Below are 20,214 nucleotides of genomic sequence, written 5' to 3'. Positions count from 1 at the left end.
TGGTGTGGGGATTGACTGTGGGAGCAGGGAGGAGGCTGGATGGAGGAGGGCAAAGAGAGAAAAATCAGGACAACTGTAATAGAATAACAAAAAATAAAATAAAATAAAAACATTTTTATAAAATAAAATTGCCAACAAAGACTTATTTCTTTAAAAAATTATATCAAAATAATTAATCATAACTGAAAAGATATCCCAAAAGAAGATAATATATATGTAAATGGAAGATGGTAACATTTTGTTCAAAGACAAGAGCTCATGTTTTTCAAAAAATACTCTATTTCAGTGTGTGTGTGTGTATGTGTGTATATATATATACAATTATTTCTTCATGAAATAACTTATGATTTAATATACTTTATTGTTTTATTCCAAATCAAATTCATAATTATAAAATTAAATATAAGAAATAGAATTGTACATCGCCCACTGAATAATACTCTGTGCAGAGAATTTCAGTTTACATCTCATATTATTGAAGAAAACCTAATTATTGATGATTTTTTGCCTCCTATAATCCTCACTACCATTTTAAATGTATTGGTGGTTTTATCCCATATTTCCAGGCATTCTCATAGATCAAGAGATATTAAGCTGTGGGAATAAGAAAGCACTTTAAACATCACATATTGTTGGGAACCGTCTTGCCTAGTTTCAGAAGCTGTAACCCCCAATGGCTAAGGCTGAGTAAATGACCTTAGGACCATAAGCCACTAAAGAGACAAAGTTTATCTTCCTGGCAGGGGTGCTGGCCTCTGCCACCTTTTACTTCACCCTGCTTGGTCCAAGGTGGATGACTGGTTAGCCAATGCAGATAAGATTCCTTAAGGGAGGGACAACCTAAGGCAGGCATGGTCTCAAAGTAGCCCTAAGGGAAGGACTTGGGGGGCTATGGAAAAAGAGGGTGCTGGACCCTTGCCCCTCAGCTTTGACATAGCCTGAGTCTTCATTTTGTCTGTGAGAAGTGCCCTAATCTCTTGGCTGCCTTACTTCCCCTCCCTGACTTAAGTCTGAAACAATGCCAGAGGGCAGTGCAGTCCTGGGCAGGAACAGGAGGATCCCTGGGGCAATCAGGCCTAAGAAAGAATGCATAAGATCCTGTGAAAACTGCTTTGCTTAAGAACCTCCTCAATTTTCTGATAAGGGTCCAAGCATAAAATGAGTTTGTTTCCCAAAGTTTTATAGCCCTTTAGCTAACTGACCCTGACTCAGACAGAATAAGCCCTCATAGTTCTTTGAATGTTATCTATTGTTTGATCCTTACTGCCTGACAATGATTGATGAGTTTACCTGTATTCCTGTGCAAAATGAACCCAATAAAAGCCCATTGAGGAAAAGGCTCCAGGCCCTTTTCCTTTGACAGATTGGCTTTCCCCCCAAACTGTCAACCTTTCCTCCCCAAGCAGATTGTGTCTTGGTAGACTTATTCTCATCCATGGCAGAACCCCTCCCCCCCCACAACATATACATAAGCAGACATTGTACACTGATGGGTAATAGTTGATATGAGATCAACTTGCCCCTGTGTAGGCTAGTGTGTTGGTACACTAAAGAGTAACACACTGACTCTAGGAATTACAGTTCTATCTGGGGAGTAAGTAAAGTTAGTAGGATTTAGTTTATTTTTACACATCACTGTGTGTTAGCCTGAAATAATAGTAGTATTCTCAATGAGCAGTGGAGGAAATTGAGTTGAGAAGAAAATAAATAATACCATCTTTACTGTTTTCAAGGCAATTTCTTAAACATTGCCTCATTTAGTTCATAATTACAAAATAGTTTATTATACAGCTGAGTATAAGATTTAAAGATTGTGACTCCATGACTGTGAATATTTTGCCTTATATTTTAGAATTTGCATGTAGGGAGCACCAGAGAACATTAAAGACAAAAAAAAATCTTCTACTTAATTTTTCTTTAGAGACTATGTAAGTTCTTGCATTCTGATTGCTTGTTCATAAATTTGCAGAACTACTCACCAATTTATAAGGGCACTTTTCAGAAATAAAGCAAAATAAAATAAAAATATGATAATTATTCAGGGTTTATTTTTTTACTAAAATTTGATTGATATTTATAGATACAACATCAAGGTATTATGTTCTGAAATGACTGTGTCATTGTCTAGACCAGTAGGGGTGTCCAGCCCCACAGCCTGTGGGCCACATGAGGCCCAGGATGACTGTAAATGCAGCCCAGTACAAAATTGTAATTTACTTGAAAACTTGCTCATCAGTTTTCGTTAGTGTCTGTGTATTTAACGTGTGACCCAGGACAACTCTTCTTCCTCCCGTGAAGCCCAGAGACACCAAAAGGTTGGACACCCCTGGGAGGAACTGGGAATGGTTATAAAGTTAAACATGTGCTCATTTTAGAAGTACCAATGGGTCTTGATTATTTTTGACTATTCAAGGGTAAATCCAGTGGGGGTGTAAAATTAGTTTGTGGAGTATTGTTTATATGTTTTGCAGTACCAAATCGTGCCAAGAAATATCCTTTCCTGTTTCTGTTTGCCACCTTCACCTCCTATTTCAACAACTTTGTCGCTGGAAAAATCCCCTGTTCACAACAGTGGTTTGGTTTTTCTTCCTATATTTTTGTGACTATTTATGTAAACTGTTCTGATGTTACAGAAAGACAAGTCACATATATTTCATTTACTGGGTTACTACCTTTTGACAACTATGTCCATGTATCTCAGTGCCCGGGAAAACTAGAGTTGGTGCAGTGTGTGCAATATCTGACACCAAGCAGTAATATTGAACCAGTACAAGAGCTGGGAAAGAAGCAGAGTTTTTGTCACTCTATCCATTTCCATCACAGGCAGCACGTAGTTTTGTCCTAGGAAGAAAATGGTTGTACGGCCTGGATAGTGAACTAGGAGTCAGAAGACTCAATTTTCAGTCCCAGCTCTAAACCACCTCACTCTTTAGTGTGGACATACAGTAGACACAGTACCGAAGCACAGACTCAGTGTTTGATGACAGGTAGTTATGTGATTGGCTAGACCCTGCAGTACCAGAAGGCAAAGGTTTAAAAATTTCTTCACCCATGGTATTCTTAGGCAAGTCTTAGCAAGCCAAATGGCAAATATTAATCATAAACTGGGAATAGTTGGAAAGATGTGACTCTATCCAACTAAAAGTATATATTTTATCTTCAAACATTTTTACCACAGTCTGTTAAACCATGATTTCCATTGTTGCATACGCTCTAAAAGGTACATATTTTTCTGAATCGGGAATAGATATAACTGAAGGATGAACTAGGTAGTGAGCCTGTGGACAGCATCAGGTATTAGTATTTATCCTAAAGTCTTCTGTGACTTCCTTGCTAATCTGTTTCTGGTTTCTAAGCCAATTTTAGTATCTGTGGGAAATAGTGAGAATATTTACATTTTTATCAATATCCTCTGCTGGTCTCCTAAAAATATTAATAATCAATCTGATTAAAACAACAAGAACTTAGAAGAGCATCAGCAGTAAAAGAAATCAAGGAAATAAAGGGGAATGCTCCCAACAATTTCAGTTGGACAAGTTTACATTAAATTTACAGATATTGGTCCTGAGGAAGTAGCTAGAGAAAAGAGGGATTAAATATTTGTGTTTTTTTCCAATTAATTATTTGGAATCTTAATATATATTTTAAAATATAAAGTAACCTCAGGCATTGCAATAGCGTTTTTCTTGAAAGCTTCATTTATTTACATTCATGTGTAAAACAACCTCCTTTGTCATTGTGTTGGTTACAAGGAGTGAGGAGTAATGCACGCATAACGAATATGAAGCCTAGATTCCTCCATTCCCCTTACCCACAGCAGACACAGCCAATCCATCATGGTGGTTTGGGATTTGTTTTTGTTGCCACTAAACAAGTAGGAATTTAGGGGCCTCCGGAATCCGTTACCCATTAGCTAGTGCTGGCATGCAGGTTGGAACCTATTTCCTATCATTGGTGCCAGAGAAAAACTTAAATCAGCATGCCCATCCTCCCTATTTACTAGCTAAGAAATCTTAAGAAAGGCTTTTAACCTGTGCTGCTGCCCTCACAGGACTGTTACACAATTTAAAGGATTTAATTCCCGTGAACACATTTTGTAAACCATGCAGTTCAATCACACATTTGAAGAAATTGGGTCAATTTTTCTAGGGTGAACCACACCATCTCTCTAGCTGATTCCCTCCCTGGCTCTCCCCATACATATTTATTTGATCCATTTTATAGATGTGGGTTATTTTTAATTTCTGATTTTATTAAAATTGTGCACCTGCAATCCTTTTGAATGTGATGTCTGATACTAACTAGAAGAAAATGCGGCTGGAGCAGGAGAGCTCAAATTCTCCCACCTGGCTCATCATTATGGTGTTCTGGCAGTGCTTTCTGCTCGGCTGGAAGCTGTGTGATTAATAGCCCCTCTTCCCAATTATATGGATAACTCCTCTTCCTTTGGCTGTAGACAAGAAATATCTTATGTACGCACAATGCAAATGAGGGCTTTGTGAATGCTAATTTCAAAATCAGCTAGGAGTTGATTGGCAGAAAACCGAACAATGGGGTGACAGGCATGCCAGGGGTCAGGAATCTGTGAAAGAAAGGCTCAGTGAAGGTGTAGAAAAAGAACTAGAGAGATTTGGAGTTAATCAAGAGCAGTAGCTGGAAGAGCAGCCATTTATGAAAGCAGATCTAAGCCAGGTATCCTGGAAGAGAAGGCAGCTTCAAAGACCAGTGAAAACAATGAGAAGCGTGAGAATTCAGCTGACTTTACAAAAAGCAGGATGGAACGAACGAGCCAAGATTATGCCACAAGCTGCACAAACTGTATTTTCTGTCTGTCACATCCCTGAAAAGTGCCTATTTGCACTTGTTTTGAATCTTTAGGAACCTCACCTCATTTTTGACCGTGGCATCCTCAAGGTCAGGGATCTGTCATTTGTTTCTCTAGATGCCGGCAGAGGCCAAGCGCTCAGGTAGTGTTCACTGGACTGGACTTAAGTAAACATTAGATGGTCTTCGATCTCTGCTCCTCCAAAATGGGAGGAGCAGAGATCAAAGACACTATTTCAACTCTTAATCATCATAGCACAGTGATCAGAATGAGCACAGGAAAATGTAGTTGGAAGGCTTCCATCTAGGTAAAGCCAAATGTTCAAGATACATAAGCCCCATTTTGATTTGCATTGTAAAACTAGTTAAGATTTGCTGAGTTTCTACACAACAGGTACTTTCAGCCTAAGACTGATGAGACAAAAGCAAGCCAAAATACAGAAAGAATATTGATCTCTAAGCGACAGGCCTGGGTGCACGGTTACTAACTAAACGACTAAGGTGATCCACAGTGAGCAGGCATTGGGAAAGAAGAATGCCCCCTGGACAGAAAGGAAGGTGGAAACTGGAGATGTAAAAATAGTGCATCCTGTGTTATCTCGTTCAAACAATTTCTCCACTCAATCCTGGCAATGCAGACAGAATTGAGAGCCAGAAGCTTAAAACATCACTTATATCTGGCCTTATGGACACTCCACCTGTCTTCTTTGTACTGTAGCCACTTAGCCTATTCAGATGGTTTTTACTTAAGTAAAAATACTTTCTCTTTGGGCAATATGTCAGCCTCAACATGTTTCCCTGTCCAAATGTATTTTTTAGAAAATTACATGTGTGCCAAAATTTTATGTGGAGTTTAATAAATCTATGAATTATATATATATATATATACACATATACATATATACATACATTATTTTGACTAACAATCTAAAATAGTCACATATAACTATCCAGACATATACTTTATCTTTATAGCATCCTTGATACATAGATGGAAGCTTCCCAAAACGCTGGAGTACAGTACAAAAGGAATTTCCAAATGAAGAAACATTTATGTACAACTGCTCTCTAATACATATATGAAGGTGTTTTATCTGTCCCCTAAAACTGGAAATATTTTACTTATCCCAGGAGAGAATGAATACTTCATCTAAATGGGTTTCAAGTAATGAAATGACTACTTCCATCCCATTGAATCTAATTAATCTTTATTTCAAGATAATGAAAATTATAATTTTTAGAGGTTAAGTATAGCATAGTTTGTTTATTAAGAAGTGTCTCAGAACATTTTGAGGGAAACCACCCAACACCTTAGCTAAGAACATAATTCAAATATTCTGGAAATGATCTATGCTGACTTATAAATATTTACAGTCCCCCCCTCCTTCTGGCCATTTTGTGATTGGCTGGGACTGTGTGACTAGTTCTGAACAATGAACTGTGAACAATGATTGTCTCCTCCCATGGAGAAGCATTTCTCGCCACAGATTTATTTCGCTCTCTGGCGTGGCAACAACCCTTGATGACTCGGATGGTGGCTGCTCCACTGCCTTGTTTTCTTCATAACAGTCATGGTGGAACTTCCTGCTGACTCAGGAGAATAAACTACTGCAGTTTGCAGTCACAGAGATTTGGAAAGTGCTTCCTAGAACAGCATTCTTATCCTATTGTAATGTATATGCATATATAATATCATTCTCATAGTAATTAACTGAAGAAAAAGGTAAAAAGCATATCATACTTGCAATATTTGTTAACAATTTTAAGACTGTGCACATAAATTGCAGATCTACATGGAGTCTGAGGAAAATATATGGGGATTGGCACATATAGACCTGTAATAAATAAATGAAGAAATGTATAGTAAAGTTGCCTTAATTTTATAAATCCCACAAAATTATTTCTTTAGCTTCAGTAAAAATTTTTTCTGAGAAATAAGTATTGCTCTTATCTTTGTCCTAGTAATACAATATAAAATAGTGTTTTATATAACATAGGCATGTATTGTACAAATATGTTCTACAAATACACAAATAAAAAGGAGTTAGGAGAGTTTTTTATTAGTATAATTCTGTGAAAAATAAGGGCATGATTGTCCTAGAACTGAAATTTATAGAAAAAGGAATTGTTTTGAAAGAGAGGGAGGGATAAAGGTGATGGGTGACACTTTGGGAGAAACCCAGGAACAAGCAGATAGGGCACATGGAGGAGTTTCAGGACTGAAAGTATACACAGAAAGAGGCACAGTGTGAGAGGGAGAATATCCATTGAATCCTTATAAATTTGGGTATTACAGCATGTTAGATGTGAAAACTCTCTGAACTTCCCTTCAGAGTCTTTGGAAAAGTCTACCAAAAGCCAAATAATCAAACTTTAACTGGTTGGATTTCTTATATAAAATGCTGAAATTGCACAAATTCTATTTAGTAATTGCTGGAAATAATCAATACACTCAGTCCAGGGCAAGATTTAAGTTCATAATCTCTATTAAAATAAAAGTTGCATTAATTAGGAAAAAGCAAATAGCCACATGTTCCCTGAATATTCCATTTGTGGGCACTGAGACTGCGCAGAAATAAAACAATTCCAGAAGCACTAAAAAGAGGGGTTGGCTGTGCACACTTACTGCGAGGACAATCTGGAGGGAACTATGCGCCACTTCTATGTACTGGTACTCCAGAAGACACCCTGAGACCGTGATGTAGCGATGGTCTTCTGGGGCCCAGTCTGGGGCAGGTGTCACTGATGTCACCGTGCATCCTGGTCCATTCTCCATCCACCAAGATCGGTGCATTGAAATATTAAAAGTCAGGATAAGGTCTGTCTCCTGCAAGAAGGCAATTTATAAGGATGAGAATTACTTTATAAATGTTAGTTAGCTTATTTGGACTGACTTGCTCTGAATTTCCTGTTTGGAAATATGATTCCCTCCCTCTTCTTATTATATTTTATAGGAAGAAAAAAATCATCTAAAGTGAAACTCAGTTCTACCTGAAAATTATGTATCCATTGATTCTACTTATGAAGGTTTACAGACTACAACAACATAAATATATTTAATTGTAAAATTATCAGTGAGTTATATCGATTGTAAAACTAAAGAGCTCTTACTTCTTAGGACTTGTATATATTATAAAGGGTATAATTTATTTCCAAGTGAAGTTCATCTTACTTTAAATCTATTTTTCTTTCCCTAAGAATATTCACCTTTTGTACATTTAAATATTAAAGTACTGCTTCAATTCAGCAAAATTGAACATAATGTTGTGGCTAATACTAAAATTTGTAAGATCTTTACTGATTAAAACATAATGCTATTTTTTCCTTTCCTCTTCCTATTATTTTAGCAATTTTTTCAGGGTCTTTGCAATCTTGTCTACTTGTACTATAAATTAGCCATAGCATTTCTTAAGAAATATCACCAGCAAACTATTGCAGGGTAGAGAAAATAAATCAACAATTCTTTAGCTGAAGTGCAGCATATTCATGTGCAGCTATAAATGCAATAAAAGGCATAGGTTTTGCACTTAACTTATAATCACATATACAAACATGAAGCTATCGAGAACACATGGACAAATGTTTTCCAAGAAAAAAAATGGTGAAAAGAAATGCATCAAATTCATTCTATTAGTCAGCAAGTCATAAGGGAAGATGAATTCTAACAAAGAGGGTCAGTGGTAAGAAAAAGGAATTACCTGAGTCTCAGTGACAGAGCCACAAGATAGGAGATGCCAACCACTCTCACTCCAAAATGAAGTACTGGATTGACAAGGTAGATCTCACATAGAAAATAAGTGGTGATGGAAAGAGGCTTGACTTGGGACAGTGATCACTCAGTACAGTGTAAAGATGAAGTGTTTTGGAATTGTGCACCTGAAACTGTAACAGGGTGCAGCCAAGAGGGGGCCCCAAATAGGGATTTGAAATGGGGTCCAGATCTCAAGGGGTCCAGATCTCAAGGTGTCCAGGAAATATTAGAAAGATATATAGGATGTTCAATTGGGTGTGGTGTGTAACTCTTTTTGTACATTGTTGGATTCATTTTCCTAATATTTTTTTGAGGATATTTGCATCTCCATTCATCTGAGGTATTTATCTGTAGTTTTCTTTTCCTGCAATATCTTTCTCCAGTTTTGCTATTAGGTTAATGTTTGCCTCATAGAATGGGTTGGAAGTTTTCTAATTCTATCCCCTGGAAGAGATTGCAGAAAATTAATATAATTTATTTCTTAAATGTTTGGTAGAATTAACCAGTGAACCCATCTGGGCCTGATGCTTTTTGTTTGGGAAAGTTATTAATTCAATTTCTTTAATGGATACAGCCCTATGCAAATTGTTTCTTCTTGTGTAAGTTTTGGCAGATTGTATCTTAAGGAATCTGTCTATTTCTTCTAGCTTATCAATTTGTGAGTGTAGAGTTATTAATAATATTCCTTCATTATCCTTTTAATGCCCAAGAGATCTATAGTAATGATCCCTTTTTCATTTCTGATACCAGTAATTTGTTTTTTCTAATTTTTTCTTAGCCTGGTTAAAGGCTTATCAGTTTTATTAATATTTTCAAAGAACTATCTTTGGATTTATTGATAATTGATAACTGATTTTCTATTTTCAATTTTGTATTTTCACCTTCATTTTTATTATTTATTTTCTTTTGCTTACTTTAGATTTAAAATGCTCTTTCTTTCCTAGTATCTTCAGGTAGAAGGTTGGGTTATTGATTTTAGATTTTTGTTCTTTTTAAGTATATGCACTAAATTCTATAAATGTCCTTCTAAACACTGCTTTCACTGTATCCTACAAAGAATAGTATATTGTATTTTCATGTTTAATTTAGTTCAAAATAATTTTTAGTTGCTATTGAGATTTCTATTTTAACCCATGTGTTATTTAGAAATGTGTTGTTTAAACTCCAAGTGTTTTGGGATTTTCCCTTTATCTGTCTGTTATTGATTTCTTCACATATTTTGTGGCATATTTTTCACTGTCTATAGCATACCTATCCTTAATTCTTTTTAAAGAACTGTGAGAAGTCATTCAATATTAATTTCTACATGTTCTAACACTTCAGAACCACTCAATTCTTCTGTTTGCTTGCTTGTTCTTTTACTGGGACCTCTGACCTACAGGCTTCTGCTTCCATCAGGCTCCATGCAACTGGTGCATAAAATTGGAAGTGGGACTTCACCTAACATCATCATTTCTCTCTTAGGTTGGATCCTCAGCTTTCTGATTTGACTAAGATGACTTAACATTCCTCTTAGCTTAACTAAACATGTTTCCCCCCCACACCCCTGAGTATAGGCCTCTGACTCTTTTCCTTAGAACACTTTCTTTAGAAAACTTGCAGTTGAAAATTCTTCCCATGCTCCTTAGAGATGTAAATTTCTAAAATGTAGGAATGTCTTTTTCAAGGTCCTGGAAGCCACCCCTTTGAAATGTAATTATGAATGGACAGAAGCCTGATTTTGAGAAGAGATAATTAACAAACACAAATGGCCTAATCATATTGACTAACACTCTCTCACCCCTCAAATGTCCTCTGGTACTTTTCCATTAGCTAACCCAGGTATTAAAAATCTTCCCAACTTTTGCTTCAGTGGAGGGAAGTTTAATTTCACTCTCCTATTGCAATCGTCTTGAATAAAGTCTTGGATTAAGTTCTTGCTTTTTTAACTTGGAGTTGAGTTCATTTCTACACTGAACTCTCTTTCTAGTAAAGAGATCTTACTGTAGTAGCAGTAGTTAAAACTAAACCTGTCTTGACAATTCTAACAAGTGTTCAGTATAATTTTTTTCTTAACAGCTCTCATATCTTTCTCTTACATAATTTGCTTGCTTGCTTCACAGAGTGAAGCATAATTCACTAGTTTCTTAAGACTAGGTGAATAATTTTAAATCTCAAGTGTTTTCATTCTATGTTTATATTAATTGGCTGATATTTTACCTGTATATGTGCTCCTTGGTTAAATATTATTTCCAATGTAACTGAGAGGACATTTTTCAATTATCTTCTAGTTTCCATTAATACAATTAAGAAATATGTTATTTTGTTTCCTGCAACTTTTTGTGTAATCTATTGTCTTTTGTTTTCTTGTATCATTTTGTTTTAAATAGTGATATATCTCAAAAACATCAAAAGTGTGGAGCCATTATAACAATATCATTATACCCACTACTCAGCCTCATTAAATCTTATGCTATATTTGCTTGAAGTCATTTTTAAATAGAACTTTGTACACATAAATGATATCTTCTCTGTATTCCTAAATAGCATTTCCCTCTTCATGGATAATTACTATCATTATTTTGGTATTATTATTCTCATGAAAGTTTTTTTGTAATTTTACTAAATATGTACATATACATCAATAATATAAATTTTCTAGATTTTAAAATGTATATATACTTCACAATTTATTTTGCTTCCATATTATAGTTTTGAGAATTACCTATGCAGAAAAATCTTAATTTTAGCTGCAGTTTCTAAAATTCTGTAAGTACCTTGATGATTTTCCTTTTCATTGTGTTTGTGGAGCAGCTAGAGAGCTTTTCCATCCAGGAGCCCTTCCTTCCCATTTTAGAAAATATCTTACATCATACCTGTAATCATTCCCTCCCTTCTACTGTTATTATAGGAGTTCCTGTAAGTCAGACATTTGACTTCCAGACTTAATCTTTCACTTTGCTATCTTTTCTTCCCTGTTGTTTGTATTTTATATTTTTCTTTACTCTTTTGGAGATTTCCTTTACCAAGTCTTCCCAATCTTACATTAAATTAAATCTTTATTTTTTAGTATTTTGAAACCTTGAGAGTTAATTATTCTTTTCTAATTGTTGCTTTTATTCAGCTAACATTTTTGAATTGCTTCTTGGCCATAACTTTTCTTAGTTCTCTGAATTATAATTATTTTTAAATTTCATTTCCTACATTGTTTTGGAGTTACCAAAGTTATTTATTTTTACTATATAAAAATTAGACAAATGAATAATATTTGAAAAATTATCAAGGGTCTACTATGTTCCAAAGGAAATACTTGCATCCTTATGGGTGGTCATTTTAAAGTGGGGGAAATTGATAACATATATATAAGAATATAAAAATATCTATGTAGTAATTTATATATAAAGAAAATAAATTTGAGTAAAGGAATAGAATGACAAAACATTGGGTAGTGGCACAAGTGTGATTTTTAGATGTAATGGTAAGAAAAGATATCTTTTATTAATTTGTATTTGAATGACTCCAGAATAACGTGGTAGAAGCGAAGAGAGCAAACAAGGGAAAGAGCAACCCCACCAGAGGGAATAGAGAGTGCAACGCCCTGAAGTTTTTCTTTTATGTTTGTTTTTGTCTCTGACCTTATTGTTGGAGCCTTTCCTTAAAAGTCTGGTGATCATTGTTTGTCATATCAAAAAAAAGAGAAACTAAAACTTGACTGGCAGGGATTTTTTTTTATGCATTAGTGGGCTGGCTAGCTGGTATCCTTCACATATGATGACTATATGTCATAAAGGAGGGCCTCCTTTATGCTAGACCTGTGGGACTCTGTAGAACTCTGTTCTGGGTCTTCCAATTTACTTATAGGATACCCGACTGCAGGATCCTTAGGCTAAACTGAGGAGTTGGCGGTCTTGCTACTTGGTATGCAGATTTTTTTTTAAGTTTGCATTATTTTTAACTTAATCCTCATGTGATCAGAAACTTAGCCATGCCTGCTTGTACCATAAGAGTCTCACCGGTCCAGAGGAGAAGCCTGGGTATGTAAACTAAAGAGTGAGCCTAAGATAGCCCAACTGGTCTTGAACAGGTATTCAATCCATTCCCCTTTTCAGACCTCTATCTCAGTCCACTAATTCTTCCACTCTTAAATACTGGCTTTGCAAGGGTTTTGTAGGTCAAATCTGTACATTGGAACCATCCTCCACATGTTTACAGCTTTTAAGCTTTTCCCATATTGCTAAGTTACTTACCAATCCTCCATCTACTTTTTATCTTTCAATAACTGTTGACATCTCTCTTGTCCATCCCCCCCCTTTTCTTGTCTCCCTTTACTGTGAGTTTATCTGTTTTTTCTTCTTCTTATTATTATAATTTGGAATAAATTCAGAATGAAATGTAAGTGCTTATCTTCAACCAGCAATCACTAACTCCGTGATTCCTTGCATAATCTTATGTTCTCACTTACAAAAGTCTCTGTGTGTATGTGCATCTTGTGAACTCTGAGGACTAAGGCGGGCTCCTGGTGGCTATGTGGGTTCAAATATAAACAAAAAGAAGATCTTAGCAGCCACTTCTGGGGCTCTCACTCTTTACAGAGAAACCCTGTGCTGCTCAATTGCCTGTCTGCGCTGTTTCTGCCATCTGAGCTAGCTTTTATGAAGAAGTTCCTGGAGAACTTTTTCAACCAATAAGACCAAGGCTTTCCCTATCCAATCAGAGCTGCACATCTTTAACCAATTGGAGTGGCTCTGTTCTAACCAATAAGAGTGGCCCTATTCTGACCAAACAGGGATCAGGAACAGGCATTTCTATCTGTATAAACCAGCTACCTGCTGGCTACAACGGAAGACTGTACATTGTGTTTCCCTGACAGACTTCTAGCTGGAGCAAAGCAGAACAAACCCAGACAGGGTGGTGTGAACCAAGGCTGAGCGGCTAGGCTGCCTGAGTGGCTGGGCTGTCTCTTGATCAGCTGTGCATGGTGCTGCCCACCTTGTAGCACTAGCGAGCTATTCCACAGCAGTGATGTCTCACAGCCATGCTGTATCACAGTTGGGCTGTTCGCATTGAATGAAGTTTCCTTCTTCCTTGTATGCCAAATTAGATTGACACCAATGACCATTGACTGACAATGGCTGTATTATTTTAAACACAAAATATAAATTCTCTGTTGTAAAACAAACAGTATAAAGGTCTCCTTGAAGCCCCTTTTTAAATTCAGCAGACATTCCTGAGCATGATATACACCATGCATAATCAGTAAGTTAATTTCCATAGATTTATAATTTTAATTTCAAAATAATAAGGACTTTTGAAACAAAGAACTAGTTACCATAATACAAAATAAAGCAGAAAACCATAAACCAATCTTATGTATTCTGGGTGATTTATTTTGAAAAACACACAAAATGGGCTCAGAATTCTAAATTTTAAAATCTATTATATCAAGAACATTTTCATAATTATTTGTTCAGATTAGTATAGGGACAAAAAAATCACATGTATATATTTATTCATCTCTCTTAGTAAGTCTTTAAAAAGTTCAGATTAAAGGGCCCTGTTCTTGATGATGCCATTTTTCAAAATAACAGGGTTTGATGTGTCACATAAAAGCTGTTATTAGTACTAAAATGTGGTTTCTGACAGGGGTTATATGCATTCAGGTCAGCACAAGAAGCCTAATTGCTCAATAAATAATAAGCATTTGACTAAAAAAAAATAGTTGACAAGTAAATGGCAAAGTGATACTAATAACATCTCAGAATTTTAATGGAAAGCTAAAATTTACTTTCACAGGTTGTAGCATTTGAGGAGGAGCATACACGCATGTATCTGTTCTGAGAGTGAGCATTGGACTCTGTAGTGGAGAGTTCAGAAGGTGGAGGCCGCAAGTGAGAAGTTTTGAGTTGCAGTTTTAAACATCTGAAATAGTTTCTTAGATTCCTGGAGTATATCGAAAATTGATACATTCCCATTTCTAGACTGCTTAGTTACTATCTGAAAAGGTAGAAAATGCACTTCTGTATAAATGGCAATTAGGTTATAATTATCAGCATAGTTATTAACAAATATTAATTTTTCCTATACTATCTGCAAAGCACTCTACCAAGCCATAATGAAGTAAACAGATATAAAATATTATCCTTAATATTATGGGGATATTATTGTCTCTTTTGGGGGACAAAAGATAAAGGTAACATGTGGCTGACTATACAAGGAAGCATTGGGTAAGTATATAAGAGCAAGTGTGGACAGCCTATGCACAGGTCCTTGGAGAGTGCGATGCCTGTGGACTCTGGTGAGTCAGCCTCCAGAGATGGGAGCTCTAGCTGGGGCCTGAAAGAAGGGCTAGGCTTGGACAGGCCAACAGTCTGGGGAACAAAACATTTTAAGTAAAATAGAACAACTAATCAAAATTATAGAACTAAGTATATATATATATATATGGATCTGTACATAGGTTTTATTTTATGAGATCTGAATTTGTAAGGAGTAATATAAAATAGCTTTGGGAAGATAAATTGGGGGCTAGATTGGTGAGAGACCTAAATGCCAAATCAAACATCCTGGCTTATTGAAAGATTTTTGATCAGCAACAGGACATTGGCACTGTTAAACATGAACCAAGGGTATTCACAATAAACATAATCAAGTCTCCTGTAGCACTGGAGTGGACGATGCAGGAAACATATGAGTCTGGTACAGGTGCTGTATTAAACAATAATCATTAGGGAGGTGATGACATAATGTTATAAAACCCAAGTGCTTGACCTTAGTCACCCCAGGCTATTCTGCTGAGTTCTATAATGGTCCAAGGGAATTAGGGCCAGGGCCACCACTTTCAACACTTGCAGAGTAAGAATGGGAGAGCATCAGCATTCTTCTCACCTTAAAACATGCTTCTTCCGGTGATAACTTTGGAGGGATGCCAAGCAAACACATTTAATGGAAAGAAGCAGTTTTTAACCACAGCAAAATACTCTGGGGAAATCAAAATATTTATATTAATAAAACATGTATACTTAGTTATTAGGAATGGGTGAAGGAGTTAGAAAACGCTGATTGAATGATATTCTATAATCAGCTGAAGAGGCAGGAATTGGGATAGTGGGGAAGGCTTTATTTGACACCAGCAATCATTATTTTCCAATAAACTTATTTATTTACAACCAATATACACTGAGTTAAAGTTTAATATTTTATCATAAAGCATTGTGTTATATCACATGGCTAATATCTACATGTGGATACCAATTCATAGGAAACCCTGAAAAATTCTTTAAAATCATCATCATTCATGGCTTGGAGAACTTAATATTAAGTTATTATTTAATATGTATTTATTATTGATTAGTTATTATTATTTATTAGTTAATATTAATATTAACTTAATATTAAGTTCTCCTGGATGGAGAACTTAATATTCTAACCCTAAATGTAACTGTTTTTTCCTATTAATACACTCATAGATCTATGCAAATCTGCTTATACATATAAAAACTCCAATGCTAAATTTATCCTGGTAACATATGAATCAGTGAAAGCAATAATATTGTTCAAGATGCCAGAAAGAATGAGCTGAGAAAATGTGGTTTTAAAAAGATAAGCAGAATTACAAATGCACTTTAACAGGTTGGATGAATGTTTCATATATAGGAATGTAGGCCAGAACATAGAGAAGTACATATCTACCAGCTCTAAAATTCAAAGATGTGATTCATCCTACTATATGACAAACTTACAAGAAGTAGATGCAGTCTAAAATGTACACTTGTGGCCCTATTTTCTTCTAGAATATCCAACTATGGGTAACTATGACATTTGGCTGATTATGGATTATAAATTCAATATGACTCCATTGCTAATGCTAGTTTCTGTTGTTAGTTATTCAAGAAAAGATTTAAGAAAATATTTCTCTGACCATGGAAAACATTACAACCATAGGTCTAAAAACAAATGAGAAAAGTCTGATGGTATATAGAGTTCTAGCAGCTAGATTCTTTAAAACAAAGTTTGTTTCTTCACATTAGGCAGAGAGATGCACTAAAAATTTAGTATAAAATATTTCAAATTCATTGATAATCTGTTTTCATTGTTTCTGTTTCTAGCCTGAAGGTAGGCTTTTCCTTGTCTGCGTTCCAAAGAAGGTCAGTATTTCATTCTTCTGTTGTAAGTCTTATCCTGACTGCCTTCTTAGTTGAAATCAGTGTTTTATACTATTGCACATTTGGTCTGCATTCTCTGCATCCTGAGCATTGTTGCTAAAGTCTCATTTTGATCAAATTCCCCTCAATACCTCCTATAAGCATCTTGTATATGTCTCTGCATTATAATTAGTACTTTGGGCTATTCCTTCTAAGAAGCTTTTCCTGATTAATCATCAAAATGTTATTTTATATATATATATATATACTATATATAGCCACATATATATAGTTGCCCTAACCCTAAATGTAACTGTTATATTATCTTGGTTCAGTATATTATCTTGGACCAGTATATTATCTTGGTCAATTGCTCTCTTATGGGTAAAGGAATATGTTAAGCCTCAATGTAGTCACTGTTTCTGCTCAAGAAATGAATAGTAACTCTCAGCTGGAGAAAAAAGTCTACATCTGGAATATAATAAATTTTGTTTTAAGATGATACTTGCAATGTTCTAAAAGAAAAAAGAGAAGAAAGGAGGGAGGGAGGATAAATGAAAAGAAGGAAAGAAAAAAAGGAATTTAATAAAGAAGCTTGCATGCAATGTTAAAGTTAATTGAACCTTCAGGCTCAGAAGTCTTTTTTTTTTTTTACTTCTAATGAAAGGACCCATCATCTAAGAGTGGGCTCTAAGTTTGGCAAAATGAGTCTTTTCTCCTTTCTTTCAAACCCTTAGAAGCAGATGCTAGAGGCAGAATTTTCTCAGCTGGTTACAATAATGAAAGATCAACTCCTCACTGACTTTATAGTTTTCGATGTACTGAAACCTCTTCAGGCAGCTTTTCCTGCTGTTTTCTCACCTTCCGTGTGTTCCCTCCCTGCAGGTATCTTTTTCATTTTGCAAGTGTTCCTTTCCTGCCTAAGAGCTTTCAAAAGTGATCTGCATTCACTCTGGGGGCTTAGGGAGGCATAGAACACATTAGCTCTTTCAAGAGATGTTGTTTCCATTTTAGCACTCCATGAAAGACCACCATTTTATTTGTTTTAAAGCAGATTAATGTGGAGTTTTAATTGGCATGGAGGCACAAAGGTATAGATGATATTGAAGGCTTGGAGACACTGAAGGAACAATGAAATGTCCTCCTCAGTAGTTCCCCACCATTACTACCCAGTCATTATCCCACCTACATATGCAGCCCACTGCTGGCATTTCCCCAGAGTCAGAAATTCTGCTTTGGATTGCATCTGTGCTTGTCTCCAAGGATTTTAACTTGTCAACAGAATTGAATTGGGAGCCCAATCTCATTTGGATCCATAATTCAGAATGTATATTGGTTTGTTACCAGAGAGACTAATAAAGTTTTATGTCATTTCTTCATTCATTCTTTGGAAGAGAACAGTTTACTAAAGAATGACCAAAAAAAAATGGTAGCAAGACAGAAATGAGTCAAGTGTTAATGTTATTGATGGACTGCGTGGTCATTTTTCAGTTACTGAGAATGGCCACAGCTGAAGACGAAATAAAATACTAATTAACAGAAAATTTCTCTGTAAAATCTCTATAAATCTTTAATTTTAAAGATAAGCATATCTCTTGGTGCATATGAGTTTTGCAACTTATTGAGAAATTTGCAGCAATGTGTACTTCAAAAAAGAAAGGAAATAAAATTTATGTATTCATTACCTAATAATTGCTACAACAACATTTAGAAGTAGGGATTACTATGCTTATTTAACAGAAGAAAAAAATGAGGCTCAGTGTGGATGTATATATGAAGCAAGCTGTCTTTATTGAGGATGAAACTAGGTTTCAATTTTTTTTTCTGATTTTGTGCTTTCCTACTGGACCTTGTTGCCTTTTAAGGAAATTATGTTGGCCACCTAATCAATCATTGCCAAAATGTCATATTCAGTTTGGAGAATGTATTAAAGTTTTAAAAAATGGTGGACACATAATTCATACAGTGTATTTCAAAAATTTCCAGATGCTGTTCAGAAACCTACTCAGCATTATATGACCTGATATGTCCTGTTAGATGGTTTGCCACATTGAATCCAAAACTTATTGTACCCTAAATTTACAGTGGAATTATACTGGCCATGCATTTGGATGAAGAAGCTTTCATAGACATTTTAGTTGTATTTTATTTATGTGAGAGATTTTTTTTAAGTGGTAAGATTTGTTTCTTGTCTTTTTTTTTAAGATTTTATTTATTTATTTTTAGAGAAGGAAGGGAGGGAGAAAAAGAGAGAGAGAGAAATATCAGTGTGTGGTTGCTGGGGGCCGTGGCCTGCAACCCAGGCATGTGCCCTGACTGGGAATCGAACCTGTGATGCTTTGGTTTGCAGCCTGCGCTCAATCCACTGAGCTACACCAGCCAGGGCTTGTTTCTTGTCTTATTATATCCTAGCAAGTACAAAGATCAATACTGCTTAGAATTTTTGGAGACAAATATAAATAAATCCCTCAGTGTAAATACATCACCTTTAAGTACATGTACCTATTTCATTTGGATCATATCCTATGAGCACTTTGTAGCTGTTGTAACATACAAGGCCAAGAGGCTATTGGTGGAAAAGTCACTGTCTAGATGAAAATATTAAGAAACATAAAAATAGTCATCATCATTTTTATATCGATAAACACCTAGTTCCTTAGTGTCCTTTAGGAAGAGAGAACATTCTCCCCAGAAGTGGAAGTGAAGGAAGAAGGATAAGTTGAGGACACAAACGTGGAAAAGAAATAATAATTTAATCATATTGTTGCAATGATAGAAAGACAGAGGTGGAGTGGAGTGGTGAGCAAGATAGCAGTTCATTCTAGAGATGACTCTGATGTTGTAGCAGTGTCAGCCATAACTTAGTACTTCTTATTTAAAAGACGTGTTTCCTTCCAGTTCTTTTTTTTCTTAGAAAGGCATCATTATCTATCAAAATATTCCTTTTTTCATTGATTACTTTCTTTTTAAGAGTATGAGACATGAGAAGCCTTGTGAAAAGGAATAGCTTAATAATTCCCCATCCAAAGTGGTTGTTCATATCCATAAGCCAAGGGGCCACTGAATTTATACCATAGATGTTGGCACATCCAATATGAAATTGGAAATCACATAGAGAAAAATATAGTGGTGTGATTTTAGGGTATAGGTAGATTTTGTTAAGCTATTTCAGTAAAGGAATAATAAAGTAACCAGCTATTTTCTTACAATGAACATAGGAATTCTGTGACATGCAATTTTCTCACACACCTATGGGAATCTTACAGTCTTCTCTCAGAATGTTTTAGTGCTTGATGGGCACTGTTCAAATTTCATCCTGACTCTGTGTCCACGGGAGTTGTGGAATATAAAATCCACGCCACAGGAGGAACCTTGAGAGAATTTGGGCTGACCTGTCTGAAAAAGAAAGGAATCAGAAGGCTCCTCATAATTGCCTTCAAATATTTAAAGAAATTCAAAAATTCAGAAGGATCAGACTAATTATTTATAGTGAACTCCAGAGAGGCAGGCAAAGATTCA

The 20,214-nt window shown here is 35.5% G+C and overlaps 1 protein-coding gene across 2 annotated transcripts in view; it reads right to left on the bottom strand.

Moving 5' to 3' along the window:
* NKAIN2 (sodium/potassium transporting ATPase interacting 2) overlaps window positions 1-20,214 on the bottom strand; it is an 875,120-nt gene that overhangs the window by 140,864 nt on the left and 714,042 nt on the right. For both annotated transcript variants that reach the window (XM_045843378.1, XM_045843377.1), the window contains one exon: window positions 7,451-7,651. In XM_045843378.1, coding sequence (XP_045699334.1) covers window positions 7,451-7,651 — 201 coding nt within the window. The remainder of the gene's footprint in view (window positions 1-7,450; window positions 7,652-20,214) is intronic.

The sequence above is a fragment of the Phyllostomus hastatus genome, unplaced genomic scaffold (assembly GCF_019186645.2).
Source record: "Phyllostomus hastatus isolate PE091 unplaced genomic scaffold, TTU_PhHast_1.1 phas_contig_40, whole genome shotgun sequence".
NCBI classification, from domain to species: domain Eukaryota; kingdom Metazoa; phylum Chordata; class Mammalia; order Chiroptera; family Phyllostomidae; genus Phyllostomus; species Phyllostomus hastatus.
Note: the sequence above shows the minus strand (reverse complement) of the source record. Positions and strands in the feature narration are given on the sequence as shown.